Source organism: Cynara cardunculus (genome assembly GCF_001531365.2).
Source record: "Cynara cardunculus var. scolymus isolate 2C chromosome LG 9, CcrdV1, whole genome shotgun sequence".
Taxonomy (NCBI): domain Eukaryota; kingdom Viridiplantae; phylum Streptophyta; class Magnoliopsida; order Asterales; family Asteraceae; genus Cynara; species Cynara cardunculus.
Genome location: NC_037536.1, coordinates 17394023 through 17414551, shown reverse-complemented (window position 1 = coordinate 17414551; position 20529 = coordinate 17394023). Strand labels below are relative to the sequence as shown.

At 35.0% G+C, this 20529-nt stretch overlaps 3 protein-coding genes across 4 annotated transcripts in view; all 3 read right to left on the bottom strand.

Moving 5' to 3' along the window:
- Positions 1-636: 636 nt before the first annotated feature.
- LOC112518493 (prolycopene isomerase, chloroplastic) lies at positions 637-7161 on the bottom strand. 2 transcript variants are annotated; one of them, XM_025126203.1, is made up of 13 exons: positions 6431-7161; positions 5271-5477; positions 5066-5165; positions 4127-4209; positions 3954-4010; positions 3727-3879; positions 3171-3249; positions 2927-3075; positions 2717-2851; positions 2029-2142; positions 1517-1627; positions 1153-1261; positions 637-811 (listed from the first exon to the last, which is right to left on the bottom strand). In XM_025126203.1, exons 1-13 carry the CDS (start codon positions 7013-7015, stop codon positions 738-740), a joined length of 1956 nt encoding a protein of 651 aa, XP_024981971.1. In that variant the 5' UTR covers positions 7016-7161; the 3' UTR covers positions 637-737. The 2 variants fall into 2 exon arrangements, with proteins under 2 accessions (XP_024981971.1, XP_024981972.1); XM_025126204.1 differs by lacking the exons at positions 637-811; positions 1153-1261; positions 1517-1627 and adding an exon at positions 2480-2528 and having other exon boundaries at positions 2091-2142.
- Positions 7162-9191: 2030 nt separating this feature from the next.
- On the bottom strand, positions 9192-10679 carry LOC112518114 (expansin-A4-like). Its single transcript, XM_025125690.1, has 3 exons — positions 10541-10679; positions 10122-10434; positions 9192-9915 (listed from the first exon to the last, which is right to left on the bottom strand). Exons 1-3 carry the CDS (start codon positions 10671-10673, stop codon positions 9612-9614), a joined length of 750 nt encoding a protein of 249 aa, XP_024981458.1. The 5' UTR covers positions 10674-10679; the 3' UTR covers positions 9192-9611.
- Positions 10680-17022: 6343 nt separating this feature from the next.
- LOC112518115 (nardilysin-like) overlaps positions 17023-20529 on the bottom strand; it is a 21502-nt gene continuing 17995 nt past the window's right edge. The window contains exons 18-19 of the mRNA XM_025125691.1: positions 19308-19429; positions 17023-17502 (exon numbers count right to left, since the gene is read on the bottom strand). Of these exons, the coding sequence (XP_024981459.1) occupies positions 17268-17502; positions 19308-19429 (357 nt within the window). The 3' untranslated portion in view covers positions 17023-17267. The remainder of the gene's footprint in view (positions 17503-19307; positions 19430-20529) is intronic.

The window sequence follows — 20529 nt, the reverse complement described above, 5'->3', positions numbered from 1 at the left end:
TTTAGAGTAGAGGTGTACCAAACCGAAATCAAAACCAAACGGAAAATTGCTAATGGTTTGGCTGATAAGTAGATGTTTAATAATTGCTAAATGGTTTGATGCAAAATGATTAAAAAACCCTCATGATATGGTACAAAATGAATTATAATTGTTTGGTAATTATTTACAACAAAATTAGGACACTGAATGGTTAAGGAAAACCCGATACAAAACCGTTCAGAGGGTTTTGGAACCATTAAGAGACATACATTTTTTTACCGATCAAGATTAATCTCTTAACGATTTAGATATTACCTCTTAATAAAACTATTAAGAGGTAAACAAACAACATCTGAATATTCTAATATCCGAAAATCACAAACCAACTTTTAGAGGATATCTGGGTCAGGTTAGGTTTGATTTTTGGGCATCCGACCTGATCGGTCAGAAGTAAGTCGAGTTAAATCATTTGATTTCGATGAAATTTTAGGTTTATGGATTATTTATAAATTACATTATTTTGATAATTTATTTGAACTCATTTTAATTAAACTCTGATTCGATCCTACGATATGTTCCGATATTTGTAAACGACAAACAGAGAGAACGATTTATTTGAAATTTTGTAACCAAAACCGAACCATATAATTATAAAAATAACATAAAATTGATCGAGATCATCGTCACAAATGCATAAATTTAGGATTCACATATGAATGACGACAGTCGTTTTTACATTATTACACCGGTAAAGCTTCTTACGCTAACGACCTCAACCAACCAAGAAGTCCAAGGAGACCGGCATCTAACACCTGTGACTTCTTTTCGAGTCCTGAGAAGAAAAAGGGAACGTTTAATAACAACAGTTTAATTAAAAATACAGATTTGACCACCTAATGATGGTCAAACATGGACCCAGAATATTGGGTCCACAAGAAACAAAGGGTTTGGTCGTTAACCCGAAGACCTAGTTTCTAGAGAATCTTCGGGTTACAAAAACCCTAAACCCTTGGGTCACAAGGGTATACATCTTACAAGAACCAATCTATAGTTTGTGCAAGCATACCATCCTGGAACCAACTATATTAAGCCCTGGAGCCGAACCGCTTATAGTTAAGACACAGTATGCAAAATGATATTCAGTTAACGTCATCCGAATAAAATTACGCTTACCAACGTCTGCAGCTACTCGATGTGCACACATTACGCCAGAGAAGGCTACCGCTATAACGCCTTGTCCCGGAAAGCAACTATCGCCCACACAATAAAGACCGTTTATAGCCTACATGGTTCAATACGGAAAGACCGAGTTAGTCTCAAGGTGAAACGATCAGTTAAATGTCAAAAGAGGCTTCTCTTACAATCCAAAATCGACGTACATCCAACTCGAATCCTGATAACGACTTAAAGATAAACCAAACCAAACCAAACAAACCCAGTATATTCCACACGGAGGTGGGGTCCGAGAAAGGTACCTGATCTCTACCACAAAAATAAAGCAGTTGTTTCCATGAATACCACTTGAGTTTTAACTTACAGTGGTATTAAAAGGCATTCCCAACAAGCCTTTGGGAACATTACGTGGCATCGGTCCGTACGTGCCGCTATCTCGAGCCAGGAACCGTCTGTGTGTCTTCGGTGTGCCCACCTGCCAAAGCTCACAACCGTTAAGGTCCTATGCATTTTAGCCGTTGACCATTTTCAATTGGCAGGTCCAAGTTATATGGTGCAAAAGAAAAAAAATAACTAGACATAAAGATAGAGACTCGAAAAATGAAAGATATATCGATAAAATTGCCAGAGGTACCGTCCTCTTTAAAAAAACTGTATAGCGCTACAGAGAAAAATGCACGGTTAGTAACTAGTTACTGCAGTAATTTTCGACCGCAATCATCCATGAATAAGTTGTTAGATAAAACTATCCAAATTTATCATAAATTTATCAAATTTCTACGGGAAAATGACCGAAAAACTCGCATCAATTTTGAGAACATTTCATAATACTTGCTTTCAAATGAAACTTTTCAGGCGATAGGGTAAGCGTAGTACCTCCTTAAATTCGATGGAGGATTTGAGACCCGGAAATAGTTTCTTTTCGAGTCTGCTGATGATCTTGTCTGCAACAAGTTCCTTCTTTGCCTCGTAATCTTTTGTGGAAAGCCCCTATTTTTTTCACCAAACAATGTTGACCGTAAATAAATAAATATATACATATATAAGGGTCAGTTTCAGAGGAAAACCACAAAAAAATGAAAAACTGAGAAACAACCTACTAATCGTTCATCTGTACAATTTGCACATGTGAATACAAGTAATTAAAGATGTTTCCTGGTTGCTATGCATGGGTTGCACATGTGCATAACGGACAAATTACTTACAAATGAATGGTTATTAGGGTGTTCCTCTTTTTCATTTTTTGGAGGTTTTACCCCGAACCTCGCTCTATATGTACACAATATATATACATAATATATATACATATACACACACGCGCACATACCAAATTTGGAAGATTTTCAAGCTAAAGTAACCTGTGCCCATTGTACCCACTGCCAATTATGGACAATACAGATTTTGATTCAAAAATGTTCTCCTATTTTATCATCATTAAAGGGTATTTTAGACATTTCACTAACAACCGGCCTGATATGGACAATACTGACTACGTACAATCCTAACCCGAACCCTACTTTCAAGTCGGATATACTGTCTACGTTTGATCTGAAAGGATGAGTACCTGCCAATCCTCTATAGACGAGGTTGTAAATATGTGAAGAATATGACGCCCTTCGGGAGCCAACGACGGATCGAGTATAGTCGGAATGCTCAAAAATATACTCCCGTACGGCTCCTCTAAGTTTTTCCAATCGTCCTACACGATTAAAAAAATCAAAAAGAATCGTCTATGTGGAATGCGAAATACAGGAAACGAAAATATGCAAAGTACCTCAAGAACAAAATGGTGGCAATCCGTATCCGGTGGCAAAACCTCGGCTTTGACCCCCATGTGAATAGAAAGAAAAGAAGGCGCTTTAACGTAAACTTTTTGGAAATTTTCTTCTTCTTTTGGTAGATCTTGTTTTTTCAAAAGTTTGCCTACAATACGGAAAACATATAAAATCTACTCATCCAAACCATTATGTATAAAAAAAAGTCGATTATAGGGATTAAAATACGTCAAAAAAACCAACCAAAAGTATCCCATCTAGTAGCATTTGAGATTACGGTTTTGGCAAAGAACTCTCTTCCATCCGACAATCGCACTCCAACCTACAACAATGCCGGAAGGTCGTAAATGATGGCAAGAATCTTGTAATCTCCATAACAAAAGTTGCAATGGTTACTTGACATCAAGTGACAAAAATGCCCTTCAATAAGCACGAAAAATTAGCCTTGGGCATGTAGCTTAGTTGGCAAAGGGGTGGGGTTTAGTAAGAATTTTTTTCTCAATCAGTGTAACAAAGTTTCAAAATTTCCTATTTTGTACCCATTTTGACCGGTAATTTACTGATCTTGTAACATTTGATGGCATGGATGTTAAGTTTATCGTCTGCTTTGCCATAAACCTTCCATAAACGGGTAGCCACATCATCAGATGTTACAAGATTAGTAGATTACCCATCGAAATGTGTACAAAATAGAAAATTTTGAAACTTTATTACATCGATTAGGGAAAAAAATTATTTGTTGCACAAACTAGGAACTAAACCAAACTTCTATGAATATCAATAATCGAGCTAAACTCACAGCTTTCCCATTATCGATGATAATGCTTGTAACGTTTGCCCTGTAAAGTATTTCGCTTCCGTAATCAACTAAACCTTCTGTTAAGGACGTTGCAATTCCTCCGACCCCGCCAACAGGGTAATTAATGCCCCCATAATGTCTATCACACAAAACCTACCAAAATCACCGGGTTAGGAACATGGGCACAAGAGGAAGAACAAACCGACTAAAAGAAGATCGATGTTTACCATGCTTGCATTGATCATGGGCGTTTGTAAAGCACTAACCGTGCTCACAATAAAACACTGCAAGAATTGAGCATTCAGTATAAACAAACCAAACGAACCCAGTAAATCCCACACAGAGGTCGGAACTGAACGATAAAAAATATTCTAAAACCTAGGAAATGGTATAGTCTCACCTCGGCATCTATGAATGCGAGCACTTCGGGATCTTTTATGAAGTTGCGAGCTATGGCTCCAGCATTCTGTGGCAAATAGTAAGCTACAAAAGACAAGAGAAGCATATAACTTGCAATCATTTATCTTCGTTTTCTAGCACTTGGACAAGTTGAAAAGAAAGAAACTAATGGTTTAAGTTTCTTGGCACTTGATTTGGGTCTGCAAGATTTCCGTTTTGCAAGTTTCATCTTCATCTCGAAGTAAATGGGACCATATAAAAAGGACAACAAAATCGAAATGTCGAATATCTAGTGGTGAAGATGAGAGAGATCCTAATCATTTTTATTTTGTGGGTCCTGTTTACAAGGAGTGCGTTTGGTACATGGACGGGATTGGACTGGACGAGCGAGAGTGTGGTAGGCAGATGAAAGAATTGTGGAAGTTTTTATGGCTTTAATTTGACATGGGTAATTTAGTAAGTTACCTATTACATTTTATTCCACCTGTTTTGGTGGGACCAAAAAAAATGCATTTTTGTCCCACTCGGTCCTGTTTGGTCTCAGTCCAATTGTAGCACCAACATGGGACAAGATTCTATTATATCCTTTCCGTGCGTACCAAACACACGCTACAAGAACCGAATATATGATTCTAGATCCCAATTACTTCATGTGCGGATAAATGAAGTTGAGACCCACAAAAAGGAGTACAAAATGCAGGAATTGGTGCAAAAGCTAATGGTAAAACCACACACACACATATGTATATAGAGAGAGGAGATTCAGGGGAAAATCCCCAAAAAAATGAAAATTTGAGGAACACCATGGTAACCAACCATTCATCTGGACGGTTTCTATGCTCATGTGCATACCGGACAAATTGCTTACAAAAATTTACTTCATTTTTTGCGGTTTTCCCCTGAACCGGACCCTATATATATATGTATATGCAAAACGTACCTAGTGTCAAGCATTCCACAGGCTTTTTGAAAAACTGTCCAAAGAGATATATAGGTTCCTCAAGGGACTTAAGCTCCAGTGAATTCAACGCATTGAAAATCTGAGACATACCAGAAAGAAGTTTGTAGCCAAAGTCTCGATTCAAAACTGAGGTGAAAACGAACAACTAGAAGTGCAATCACCTTAATCAAAACTCAAAACCGACCTTCCAGCATTCATTGTAGAATTTGAGAATCCCTTCCTTTTCGTGGGGAAATTTACTCGTGAGTTCAGAAATGAAATCATCATATCCTCTATGCACTTGGACAGAAAGGCTATTCGGTAGATGAAAATGAACAGTGGTTGGATCGGGTATCACCTCCATTTTACACCCAACTGCCGCCAACGCTTGAGTTATTAGATTCAAGTTTCCCTATGGCAAAAGAAAAGAACTTGAGATACGATCAAATATCACAGGTTAATTGCATATTGTTCATATCACATCTTTCCTAAATAGTCGCTTTGAGTTCATTTTTAAAATTAAAAGTTCCAGTTTTTCATACAATTTGCTTCGATCCTCCATTTTTGGGCAGTAATCTTGATGTCTAGCTGAAACCCGTGATCACATTTTAAGCCATATACAACATATAATCCAAACCCATGAGGTGAAAAAGATCTAAAAGATCAAGATTCAGTCACATCTTTCCCTAAATCATCGATTTGAGTTCATTCTCAAACAAAAGTTCCAGTTTTTCATACAATTTGCTTCGAGCCTCCACTTTTAGGCAGTAAACTTGATGTCTAGATTAAAGCCATGATCACATTTTAAACCATATACAACATATAATCCAAACCCATAAGGTGAAAAATGATCTACAAGATCAAGATTCAGTCACATCTTTCCCTAAATAGTCGATTTGAGTTCATTCTCAAACAGAAGTTCCATTTTTCATACAATTTTCGATCGTCCATGTTTTGGGGTGTAATCTTGATGTCTAGATAGAACCCATGATCGCCTTTTAAACCATATTCAACTTATAATCCAAGCCCATGACATGAACATGCTAAATGATCTAGACAATCAAGATTCACCACATCTTTCCCTAAATACTCTATTTGAGTTCATTCTCAAATGAAACTTCCATTTTTCATACAATTTTCCTCGATCCTCCATTATTGGGGTCTAATTTTGATGTCTAGATGGAACCTATGATCACATTTTATACCATAGTCAACACATAATCCAAGCCCATGACATGAAAACGCTAAATGAACTACACAATCAAGATCCCATGATCGATGATTGCCAACATTATTAAAACTAACAAACATGATTACATTAAATCAACATTAAAATCTAACATAATACGAAAGTAAACCAAGTACCTTATCGCTGAATCCGAACATCACAGATGATCCAACATCAAAAGTATAACCATCCCTCTCATAGAACCCTGAACTCCCACCAGGAATCACATATTTCTCCAGCACCAATACCTTAGCCCCCTTCACCGCCAACTGCGTGGCCGCCACCAATCCACCAATCCCGGAACCAATCACAATTGCATCATAACCACCACCACCACCACCACTATCCATCATCTTCACCTCGGCAACATCATCTTTCTCCACCACTTTACTAACACCAATCACCGATTTTACCCTAACAGATAACAAATTCTTCTTCTTTTCAACTGTTTTAAGAAATCCCACCTCCTTTCCGGAATAATTTTGGGTTTTCAAGGGTTTAGAACAAGAAACACTCTGATTTGACCATCTAGGTTCACAAAAGACGCTGTAATTTAGGGGTTTTAAGGATCCAAAGCAAGAACTTCTCACCTTTGTGCATCTAGGTTCATAAAGAAAACCTGAATTCCCCAATTGGCAAGCCTTGAAGTCGTGTAAAAACTGAGAATTTGGAAACCCCAAGTTCATATTTCCTTTACAGTTACTGAAACTACCCAAATGCATCGTAGAGATAGAAAAGTGAGTTATTTGGCGCAATTGGGAGGTGGGTTGAAGAGGATATCCAAAAATAGTTGAATTGCGAGGAAAACTGCAAGTGTGGGGAACAATTGGTTGGGTGGTTCAAGTGGGATTTCAAATGGGTGCAAGAAGAAGAAGGGGAGAGGGTTTTGGATTAGTGGCATGATGATGATTCCAACCAAAAATAGAAATGATCCTGCGGGTAGATAGAGACAAAAATGCCAAATTCGAATTTTTAGGTATTTATTTGTGGTGGTTAGATTTGGGATCTTTTAGCCTGCAACATTAGGGGGTTGACTTGAAAATCATTCACCCCCTCCAAAATTATATCCTTTTCCCATTAGAGATGCATAAAAAAGAACAAGATCATATCTTGGATCGGTTTCGGTTCGAAAAATCTTGGTCCGAGTGAGCACGAAGCATGGTCGGGACATGCCTCGGAGCCGATTAGGTAGCCATTTTATTGGAAAAGCCCGATTAAGCCTAAAAAGGTCTGGCATGAGAAAGTCTAATGGGCCCCTTTTCAACCTCAAAGCCCAGCGTGGCTTAGCCCAGACCTAAAGAAGACCGGACCTTTTCTACTTACTAAGGCCCGGGACTTGAGCATCTATATTTCCAGGGCCAAAAAGGTGATTTCGTGTATAGGCCAACAAAAAGAAAAGAGAAATGAGTCATAAATGTATGGGCTCGGCTTTGAAAAAAGCTTAATCGTTGTCGATCTCGACCCTAATTAACCATACGGTTCTAAGATGGGTGCGGTCAAGAATATCGTAAAGATCCTTGATCGGTCCTAATTAACTCGATACAAATAAAACTACCAAACTATCCTTAATACTCTAATATGTTTGGGGATAAATAGAATTTGGATTTACCACAAAATCACCAAGTTCTCTATAATTGCTCTTTTGGCCAACTTTGGTCCTTGTTGTTTGTTAAAATTAACACTTTTCTCTGTAGTTTTTGAAGTTATAACATGGTCATCATAATTTATAAAAAAATGTCTATATTTGATCCTTTTTTTCTAATGGGCGTTAAAAAGATTCCGTTAAATGAAGGACATTTTCATTCTTTTATAGATTTTTTTTGTCTTTTACTCAATCTAAAACCACATGGACCAAAATCATATAATTGATTTTAATGGGTAAAAGACAAAAAAAATTAATGCTAAAAGAACGAAAATACCCTTCATTTAACTAAGTTTTTAACGGCCGTTAGAAGGAGGGATCAAATCCAAACGTTTCCAAAAACCATGATGGTTATCTTGTAATTTCGAAACTACAGAGACAAAAATTATTATTTTCGACAAATCACATAACCAAATTTAGTTTACTCTTCCATTAAATTCATGCCCTTGAATTGTTAAGTAATTATTTCTTTATTTCGTAATTTATTTTTCTCATTTTAAAAAATGGGAAATTCAGTGTTTTCTATGGCAGATGTCATAGATGCGGTAAATTGACGAAAACTTGGCATGTAACTATTTTAATTATTCATATTAAATTTTACAAATAATTTTATTTTATATTTTTACAGTTCTGGTTTCTGAAAAGAAGATGTTAATATTTTACTGGAGCAGCAACAATCAGGAGCCGATGTAGTACTTTTTCGGTACGATAATAACGTAGCAGAAGAATTATGCATTAAGTTGGTCATTCAATAAAGTGTTATGCTTGAATTTTCTTAATCACAAAGACACGTTTAACTTTATTTGGTCTTTTTCAGGTAAGTCGTTCTGTTATAAAATGTGATACAGTTAAAAGATTTACATATAAATTAATAATGTATCTGATATATTATATTTATGACAAAAAAACCAAACTGGTTTCAGACTAGACGAGTCCATCAGTTCGGATTTATCTTGACACTCTGAAACCTGGGACACCCTAGACTTTTTTTTCAGATACTTTTAACCAAATACTGACTTTCTTCATATCGAACTATGTTTAGGGGTTAGAAGGACGTAGGTGAAGAAATAGTGTTAGGTATTCAATTTTATTGTGGAGGCTTAACCCCTTGTTTCTAAGTTCAAATCCAAGAAGGAATAAAAATCCACTTGTGGCCACGGATGTTCAAATGCGGTGACTCCGGGCTATCTGCAAAGCAGGTGGTCGCCCTGGGATAATGATTGTCAACTTTAAAAGCGTTTACAAAAGAAAGTCTTGAAACTAAATTAACATTTATTGACGTCGGTTTAATACAACGTTCAGCGAATGCTATTTAACACCTCAGCTTCACGACCGACAAAATAAACATTAAATATCGTACTAATACAGATTACATCGGATATATCTTTCGCTCATTCTTACCACAAAAGCTATTTTCAAATAAAAAAACCTCAAAACAAGTGTTGTTAACAGCTTTATATGAGTGTATGAGATCCATAATTGAATGTGAGAGGATTTGTAGACGTATGCACAAATACAGAGTTGTAATGCACTTGCGTTTGTATATCGATGTTTTAAAAACATGACATGTATTCAATTACTGTTAGTTTCAGTAATATGGATATTTGTCATGTTTTTAAAGCATCAGTGACAAATTAAATGCAAGGTTCAAATTAACCCCTCTAACTTTTGAAATATTAATATTGTCCTCCTTGGAAAGTCTGACCAAACTGCCAACCTGCACGCACCACGTTGTAGCTTGTGGTCGTCCTTCCATCACTAGTTGTGACTCTAAACGACAGGCTTTGACCGTTAAGATATGAATTACTCTGCCAATTTTGACCCCAGTTTCTAGACATAGTTTGCCAGCCGGTTTTGGACCCTTTAATTGAGACTGCTTGGACGTCCCCTGCACCGCCGACATTACTGATCAAAACTAAGTTGAAGTAGGAGTGCCCATGGATGGTGAACCTTATTCCTCCTTTCTTTATGCATGGAACCCTGTTAATAAGGGGTAAATAAGTAAATTTACAGAAAAGTCCATAATAGAACGTAAAATGCTCACGAAGCTTATTAGAAACCAAATGAAGTTTTTTTTGAATAAGTTCATAAAATAAGCTAACTTATGGCTACTAAACATATCCCAAGAAAGTCGAAATCCCGTAACTATAACAATGAATAAATGGCTAAAGTACCCTTTGCTTTACCTTCTGAAAGATACAGGCACAATGCCAGCCTTGTATTTAGCAATATGCAAGAAAGCAGGTTGAGCCATGTCGAAATGCTGGAGTGGGGGATTGCACCATCCACCGTTGTTGCTCGGCAGGTCGAAGTTGGGCGGGCAGAAATTGGTGGCGGTGATGATGACACTTCTAGGAAGGCACCACTGCGGATCATTCACACACTTCATCTCATAACACCCACCGCAACTCAATCCGTTGTTGAAAAGTGCGGTACTAAGTGCCGCAGTGTTTGTACCGTACCCTTCGCTATACAAATTCCCATAACCACAAGCTCCACCTGAAATCAAACGAACCCAATATAAATATAATTAAAAGTTTATTAAATTAACCCATGTTATATTTATGAAAATGATATATAAATATATATATATATTAGAACATACCCATTGTCCCGGAAGCATCACCGCCGCCATAAAAGGTGGCGTGAGCGCTCTGCCAACCGCCGTAGGCAGCGGTGGTGGTGTGGAGGAGGGTGGTGGCGAGCACGAAAACCAAAGAGATTGTGTTGGAAGTCATAATTGATTGACGGATTGTGAGGAAATGAGGGGATGATTTTGTATTTATAATTAAAAGAAGAAAGTGAAGAACCACCGTGGATGAGAGAGAGAGACGGCGGCGCCGGCCAGATTCCGGTGGGAAAGAATAAGGCCAAAAGGGCACATGCAATTGTCTTCATGTGTTGGATGTTCTTGTGCTACAACATGCAAGTTTTTATTTTTATATAATAATTAATGCTTATTATTTTCATGATTAAATCAAGACTTTTGTTTGATTCGATTTATCATAAATAGTTTTTAAAACAATATTATATATCATTTTAAATAATTATGGACATTATCATCTTCATTCTATTAATTTTAGTAAACAGATTTCATCGAAATAAGAAATAAATGAAACAATTTAAAAAACAAAAATATGTGAAACATTTTTATCACGAAATGAATTATTTAAAAAAGTTTCATCATATAAAACAATTTCGTTAAAATAAACAATGAAATTGACGGTTTTTACGGTTTGTATAAATAGCTTGGTTTGAATTTTACCCCTCCCCGTAAGACTATATAATATGATAAATACTAGAGTAAATTACACTTTTACTCTGTGTGGTTGTCATCCACCGTCAACTTTCGTTCTTTTTTTGAACTAATTACACTTTTGATCATTGTGGCTGCCACTTTGTTCACTTTTGGTCCTTCTAACTAACTCCCATCAACTCAATGACATTTTGGGGCTTTTATAATTTTATTTGATTTTCGATCAAAAATTTAAGAAATAAGTAAATAATATATATAACATAATTGAAAGGACCAAAACGATCAATCCTCCGGCCACGGTCCTGGAAGCACCGAGCACCAACACCACAACCATCGATCCTCCGTCCACCACCAACCATCCATCGTTCTCCTCCGGCCACCACTGCCATGAACCATTGCTTCCTCCTTCCCATGTTCTCTTTTTCACCGTTGTTCTCTTACATTTCAACACCATTAGATAGGCAGATAACGAAAGTTGATAGTGGGTGGCGACCACAAGGATATATATATATATATATATATATATATATATATATATATATATATATATAGGTTTAATCAAATGAGAACTGATTAGTTTGTGGTAACTGTGAGATCCAATCTCAACCACAAATCAACGGATAAATTAGAAAATTAATAATTATGGTAGTTTGAGTTAAAATTATAATTAAAGGGTATTTTAGGTATTTTAAAAAAACTTCTCTCTCCTCTCTTCTCTCTTATATCTCATATCTCATCTCTCCGACCTTCAATCTCCGGCCTCCGGTGAACAAAAATCCGACAGGTACCAAGTAATCACAAAGATACACAATGTGATACCCATTATGATATACAATGGTACTCAAATGGTATCACAGTATATCACAATGAGTATCACAATATATCACAATGGGTATCACATTGTGTATCTTTGTGATTACATGGTACATGTCGGATTTTTGTTCACCGGAGGCCGGAGATTGGAGGTCGGAAAGATGAGAGAGGAGAGAGAAGTTTTTTAAAAATACCTAAAATGTCCTCTAATTATAATTTTAACTCAAACCATCATAATTATTAATTTTCTAATTTATCCGTTGATTTGTGGTTGAGATTGGATCTCACAGCTACCACAAACTAATCAGTTCTCTCTTGAATAGGCTCATATATATATATATATATATATATATATATATAATTGGGAAAGAAAACCTCAACACCCGACCCAAAAACTGAACATAAAACTCGGTATTTGGATCCAATCTGGATCCAAATTTTATTACGAAAATTTAACTTATCTTATTGAATCTAAATCAATCAATCGTATTTGATATTTTTTAATTAAAAAAACATCAAAAATAATTACAGTGGTTAGCCAAATGACACGTGTGCAAGTTGGAACATATATCATGTGAAGATTACGATAGTTAATGGAAATTAATTAATTAATTAATTAAGAATTAATTATTGATTAATTATGGGTTAAAGTTAATCTAATCTCAATATATTAAAGTTAAAGAAGGCAAGCATCCGAAATGCGTGTGAAGTGGTGTTTATGTCGGTGTTTAATTGAGAGGTATATTATTTTTTTATAATTAATAATTACGTTAAAACCTTTACTGTATAATTCAACTGATAAAAGAACAAAATGATTTTGTCCAAATACAAGACAGGTCCCGCATTCGATACCCCCCACCCCCCGGGTGCGCGCGTGCTAGCTTCAGTTGCAAAGCGAGCCAACAGATGTTCACTCTCATTGGTGTCTTTGAAGACAGGTTCCATATGGGATATTTAGAGTTATTGGTAATCAATTTTTGCCCAGATAATCGATACGTTAGAAAAATATGTTTGTGGCAGTAATTATTTGGATACGACTTTGGATTGTGTGTAGGATATCACCTTACAAATATAATATTTCGACCGTTAAAATTTTGGGTTCCACGATATCTGTATGGGGATAAACCAAAATCTCAATCTCGTTTTAAAACAAAAACCCGAGTATTCAACGGTAAGGTTGTTGATGTCTGTACATAAAACGAGACAAAACAACTTCGAATTGTTACTTAGTGTATACAACTTCGAATTGTTACTTAGTGTATACAACTTCGAGTCGGGAGTTGTATGGCCAAGGGGCAAAGCAGCTGGGGCACCGTCCATAGAATCTCGTAAGGGGGGCAACTCCCTTAAGCCCCGCTATACAGTGATCTAAGATTTAAGACGGCATATACAGGCACACACTCTGCATCACTAAACTTGTCTTAATAATACTGAATCTTGAATTGTTATCTATCTCAAGTCGATCTCAACTGCACCAAAATCACAAACATAATATGTTATATAAATAGAAAAGAAAACAGTAATTAACGTTGAGTAAAGATATTTAAATTTACAGTACGTCATATTTTCATTTATTTATCTGGTTTTATTATTATGTAAAATATTATTATATTTAAAAAATTAGATGTGTATAAAATAAATATTAATTTTATGCCAATTTTTTTTAATAAGTGGATTTTCAATTTAAAATTAGATTTAATCGTCTCTTTCAAAATAATTTAAAGCCTTGATTTGGGTTCAATCAAGAGAGCAAATGGAATCTTTCATTTTTTTTTAGTAAATTAAATAAAAAAATAATTTCAAAAATGTTTGGAGTTTCTATGTTCAAATCCAATGAGAAATAAAAATCCACTTGTGATTACAGAGGTTCAAATGCAGTGACTACGAACTACCCGTAAAGTAAGTGGTCGTCTTGAGATTAGTTGATTCGAATAACAGGTTGGATATCCAGGTTAATAAAAAAATCAAATGTAAAAAAAATAAGAAAATATTACCAAAGTGCCTTTGACCTAACGGTATCTGAGCATCTTTCCTTCTAAGAGGTCAGAAATTGAAACCTTACTGATGGTGAGGAGAATGTGTGAGTTTATTTATTGCATTTGCCGTATATAAAATATATTGTATACTTAAAAGAAAAAAAAATATTAACATTTGATTTTTGTAATTAATATTTTAAATTTAATAATTATGAGTTTAAAACTCATTAATAACATGATGTTCCAAGATATGGAGTGATCAAGTTGGTCCCACCCATGTTACATGTCATACTCATGTGTTAGATCGTACTTGATTTTGCGTATTCTCATGACATGTTAAAAGGGGAAATATTATATGTATTCTATTTTATATCAGAATCAGTTAAAATCATGCATTGAAAATGTATCATAATCAGTTTAAATCATGTATTGAGAATGTATCATAATCAGTTTAAATCATGCGTTGAGAATGTAAGAAGTTTTGATGTTGATGTATATGAGGAGAAAATCAGTAAATTTAGCCTACCCCATTAAAAATCCATTATTTATTATTACTGATATTTGTAGGTAATTTGATCAGTTTCTATCAATTTACATAGGCATTGATTAATTTCAAAAAACACTGATAATATTTTTAATAGATTCTTCAAAATCTTTTCTAAAATGGAAAACTTTTCATACCTAAGAGAGAGAAATTGTTTTTGTTTATTATTGATACAGGTAAGAATCTTTAAAATTAAATATTTAAAAGAGATAAAAAAATATTTTATTTATTGTATTAAATGTTTTAGTAATATAATTAATGTTGTAATCTTCAGATAAATTATTGAAGTTGAATGTAATTCTTTATGAAGATTTTAACTTTTAACTGTGAAATCATATATAAACAGCTATTTGTTTCATTAGCATTAACGGTGGATCCAGATGGTTTTTCTCTTATAACACAAACTGGTTACCGTCGTGATATAAAAAAATAAGTAAATAATTCTAGTTGCTAAAATACAGTGCAAAACACTAAAAATTCAATTTAATTTCAATATTTTTAAAGTTAGGATTTATTTGTGTTCCATAATTAATTCAAACCTAAATTTCGATATGCTACTATATTCTCCGGTTTTCCAATGATGATGGTCACTTGTACCACAAATTCAATCACATATGTAGCACCAGGGGTGTTCATGGGTTGGGTAGATCAGGTTGAAAACATTTGAACAACTCAACCCAATGTTTGCGATTTGAAAAAACTTAACCCAAACCAAAGTGCAACTGAACCCAACCCAAACCGTACGGGTTAGTCGGTTGGTCGGGTTGATACTTTGGTACATTAAAATATTCTTCTAACATTGAATATGTTATTTTTATACTCATAATTTATTTTTCATCATCAACCATTTGATACAACTTATCCATATTATTTTTCTCGATTTACATATATATGTTCATAATTACTGAACATATATACAAATGAATTATATAGAGATGTAAATAGATTGAAAATATGTGTATATGAAGAACGTGCGTGATAATGTAATTGTTTAATATGTATATAGAAATTAAACAATCATATTAAATCCAAAAAACGAAAAAATATCGGATTCATCGGGTTAAGTTGGATTCAAATAATAATAACTCAATAGGGATTTTAAAATAGCAACCGGTCTTAAACCTGGTTCTGTTTGCTGAAAATCTACAGCTATAGGGGCCAATAATAACTGGTATTTTTTTGATAATCTTTTACTGTAAAATACGGTTTTATTTTATTTTAAAAAAATCATTTATTTAATATTCATTTTCGATAGATACAAGATTGTGTATATGTTAATCCTTACCCTACATACGTGTTCCATGTTCGAACTACTTAAATAACATTAAATCGAATTACCATCTTCGATGTTTAACATCAAAACAATCCCAATATATCCCATTCGAGAGCAAGGTCTGAGAGGCTAAGTGGTATGCAGACTCGTTCTCTACCCCCAAAAGATAGAATATTTGTATCCAAAAAGATAAAATGACAACAAACCCTAACAATCTTGCTTAAGCTTTATAAATTAGCCCAAACCAAACAAAAACAATCCCAGTGTATACTGCTCGAGTGGTGGATCTAAGAGGCTAAGTTATACACAGACCTGTCATCTACTAAAAAAGACGGAATATCTGTAATAGAAATGGAGGACCGAAAAGAAGAAAGAAAGCTCATAAATTTGAGGATTATTTGTAACAAAAATCCTAGTCACATTTCAATAACTATGCAAAAAAGAATAAAACCAAAAAAAAGGACATATGGTATAGAACCTTAAATGAGATTCTACTTAAATCCATACCCTTCTCAATAGTATGAAGTGATTTTTTCAGTAGAACAGAAGGTCATTGATCTAATTAAACACTCATTTAAAGTCATCATACCCCTAGATAACCCATCAAAAGAGCCTAGTAAAGCCCACTCAGAGATGTTTTAGGGTCGGGATGTAAGCAAACATGTCATCTAACTCGAAAAGTAAAGTAAAGAAGTTGCTTTCGTAAAAACCCCCCAGCTTGTGAAAGCGTAAGACAAAAAAGAAGGTTAAACGAATAGAATCTCATTACGTAGATCTTTTTGTAGGGGAACTTGGCAATAACAACAAACTCTAACAATCTCGATTAAGATTCATAAATTAGCCCAAACCAAACGGAAACAATCCCAATATATCTATATCGTGCTCGAGAGCAGGGTCTAAGAGGCTAAGTTGTACGCACCCCCGTCCTCTACCCCAAAAGATAGAATATTTGTTATTGAAAAGATAGAATAACACCAAACCCTAACAAAATCGGTTAAGCTTCATAAATTAGCCCAAACCAAACGAAAACAATCACAGTATATCCCACTCGAAAGCATAGTCTAAGAGGCTAAGTTGTATGCAAACTTGTCCTCTACCAAAAAAGATAGAATATTTGACCCTCAGCTTGTACAAAAGTATGAGAAAAATTGGAGTAACATAAGAGAGCTCATAAATCAAGTATATCATGGGATATCATACATGCATAAAATATTAAAATGGAAGCTATGAGAATAATAGACCAAGCTTGGAAAATAAAAAAACAACATTTTGTTTTTCAATTAAAATCAAAGGCATGGTGTTTCTTTCCCTTTTCTAAGATACACAAATAATAAAAAATATTTCTAGTGACACTTTGAATTGGAAATCTTTATTCATCTAAAAATCCTATGCTTAAATTTTCTCATTAAAACCAGGGTTCTCAAAGTGGTTTTAGTCGTATACGCCGAAAAGAACCGGCTTTCGAATGTGTTAACAAAATGCAGGGTAGAATTTTGATGACGCCTTGAAAGGAATAAGGTCTTTGATTACCTTAACGGAGGTCGATGCTTCGTTTATGTTGGTGTTGCATCCCCACACGCGAACCGCGAGCCTTCGACACTTTGGAGATGATTTCCTCAGGTAAGTGTTGTACCACTCGGTAACATCGCTTTTTTCAAGGCATTTGACTGCTTCAGCTTCTTTTGCAGATAAGTCAAACATATACCTGAAAGTAGATGGTGCTTTAATGGTTAAATAGACCAAGGGTGTGCTTCATATGTAGACGGGACTAGATAGGACAAGAGGGACAGATGAAAGACCTGTGGAAGATTTTAGGATTTAATTTTGACATGGGTAGTTTAGTAATTTCCAATCTCATATCTTTGATTTATATTCAATCTATTTTGGTGGTGCATTTTTGTCCCACTCAATCATTGTCTTGTATTAGTCTAATGTTATACCAAACGTGAGACAAGAAGTTTTGAATCTGTCCTATTCCATGTGCCAAATACACCCCCAAGGAATGCGAAATTGGTTAAATAATGTAACATAATGAAGAATGGATCTGACCAAAATACCCCTAAAGAATGTTATAAGCTTTTCACATGCCATCTTTAGTGAAGATGGATGTACTTTAACAAAGGGAGGAGGTATTTAAGTAACTTATCTATTGACAACCAAATGCAAGTTAATATGGTTTTTGTAGTTCACTAGTAATGTAGTGTTTATGAAGAAAGGATGGGGTAGGTGTTCTTCAGTGGTTCAACGAAGTTAAAAACCAAACGAGCCCTATATATCCCACCCGGAGGTGGGGTCGGGGAGGGGTAAGAATCAGATGCAAGCAGACGGCCTCTACCTCAAAGAGTAAAGCGTCTGCTTGTGTGAAGTCTCGCGGCTTGTGAAAACTGTTCGAAAGAGAGATGCATATAAGATCAATTCTGAAAAGCTAGTTATGAGTAAGAAATAACATATAAATATGCGCATTAACAAGAAAAATATAAAACAAAGTAAAGAATTTGCACCCTCTTAGGGGCAGTTTACCAAAAGCTTACGTGTCACTGACCTTACTGGGTAAACATGACAAGGACCAAAAATGTTATATAGTAAGAAGCATGGCAAGAACCGAGAATCTTTACTAGGTAAACAAAGTTTACCAATAATCCATTCTAATGGCCGAGAATTTTACCCAATAAGGTAAATGAGGGTACTAGCTCTTGCAAGTAAGCGCTTACCGGTAAGCGTTTGGTAAACGGCCCCCCTAGTCTAACTTAGTCAGCGCTTACTGGAAAGCGTTTGGTAAACGGCCCTAACTTAGGGGCTCTGGTTACCTAACAAAGTTGGTGTCTCCAATGGGTCTCACACTGTCCAGGTCTCCCACTTATACATTGTTATACATAGTATCATTATTAATATTAGCACCATTAGTTGCCTTTTTTGGAAAGATTTAAGAAAGAAAATTAGATAGACATAGTGTCATCAGTTGCTTGCAATTTGCATACTCTCTCTCTCTGTTGTCATACATAGTACCATCATAAACGTTAGCACCATGAATCGCCTCTTTTGGAAAGATTTTAGAAAGAGAATTACTCCATGCCATCACAAAATAAGTGTCTACATTTCTATTTTAGTCTGTCCGAAAACAACTGTCCACTTTCAAAAGTATATGTCCACTTTCCCATTCTATCCTTAATTAACAGATGGAGAAAAATTGTCTCTTTACTATTTAAGGAAAAATTGTCTCTTTACTATTTAAGGAAAAATTGTCCTTTACTTAAACTAAGTGTAATAATTACACATTCCGTTTTCATTGTGGACATCTATTTTGCAACGGAGGGAGTAAATTTGCAAACTCTCTCCATCGTCATACATAGTATCGCCCTTAAAGTTAGCACCATCAGTTGTCATTTATGGAAAGATTTCAAAAGAAAAACAGCAGCTTATACGCACTTGCTTGCAATTTGCAAACTTTTACTGTATCAGAACCATAACCCTAATTAGAAATATATTGTATCAAATGCAAAAAACATTTACCTCTGGTCTATGATTTGTCCCCAGTATCTATTTGTTTCATAAGCGAGAGAAGGATCTTTCTCTAGCAGCTTTGCGATTAACCCGCTTTTAAAATTCTGAAAAGATTCATCATCAAGTCCACTCTGCAATACCAGCAAATAGAACACGACATAGAACATCAATTATATGTACAATGGATGCACTAAATATCGTCTGCAAAATGTCTCTATAATGCAAGTTGAATGACAAGCAAAATGGTACAAGTCCACAGAAATCGTCAAGCTACCAAAGGGTCATTGGCCCAGCAGTACCCGCCTACCCGGGTTAGTGGAGGCTCCCAACTTCCCTGGAGGTCAAGGGTTCAAGCCTCACCAAAGGTGAGAAGTATGTCGTATATAAATATTATATATATACTTAAAAAGCATTCATCAAGCAATCAAGAAAAAGATGATATTTATATATATATATATATATATATATATATATATATATATATATATATATAGGGTCAAGTTGAGGAAAACCACAAAAAATTGAAAAATTGAGTAACACTCTGGTAACCATTCGTCTGGACGGTGTGCACATGTGCATACAAGTAATATGTAAGGAATTTGTTTGGTATGCACATGTGCATAACATGCACACGTGATAGAAACCAAGAAACAACGTCAGTTACTTGTATACTCTATATATATATATACACACACACGCTATATAGGGTTGAGTTTCGATAAAAATGGAAGTTATAGTGAGAAAGGTAAGAACGGATCTCCACCCTTGGATCAATCCTAATTGAAGATCAACAGTAATGAGATGCACTGAGATGCACCGGATCAATTCCCGTATCAAGCGCAATTCATGGGGTGGGGGTGAGATTAAAAGTGATCAAGGGTCAAGATTGCTTCTTAGGTTTCTCACCTTAACTCTTATTCTCACACGATCCTTCGTCTCTCTCTCTATATATATACTAGAAGCGTACTCGCGCAATGCAGCGAGATACATCATGATTTTAATATTTCATTTTATTTTTTATCTCAGTCGATACTTTATGTGATTTTGAGAAATCGATGATGTTTTTATTTTTGAATAAAATATATGTTTGAAGATATCAATAAAATTTGACAAAAATATATCGATATTAGTATCAAATTAACTATTTGAAATTCTTCATTTTTTTTGTGTAATTTTTTAATTCAATTTTTTTATAATTTAATTTATGTACAATAACGAAGTAATTTATATT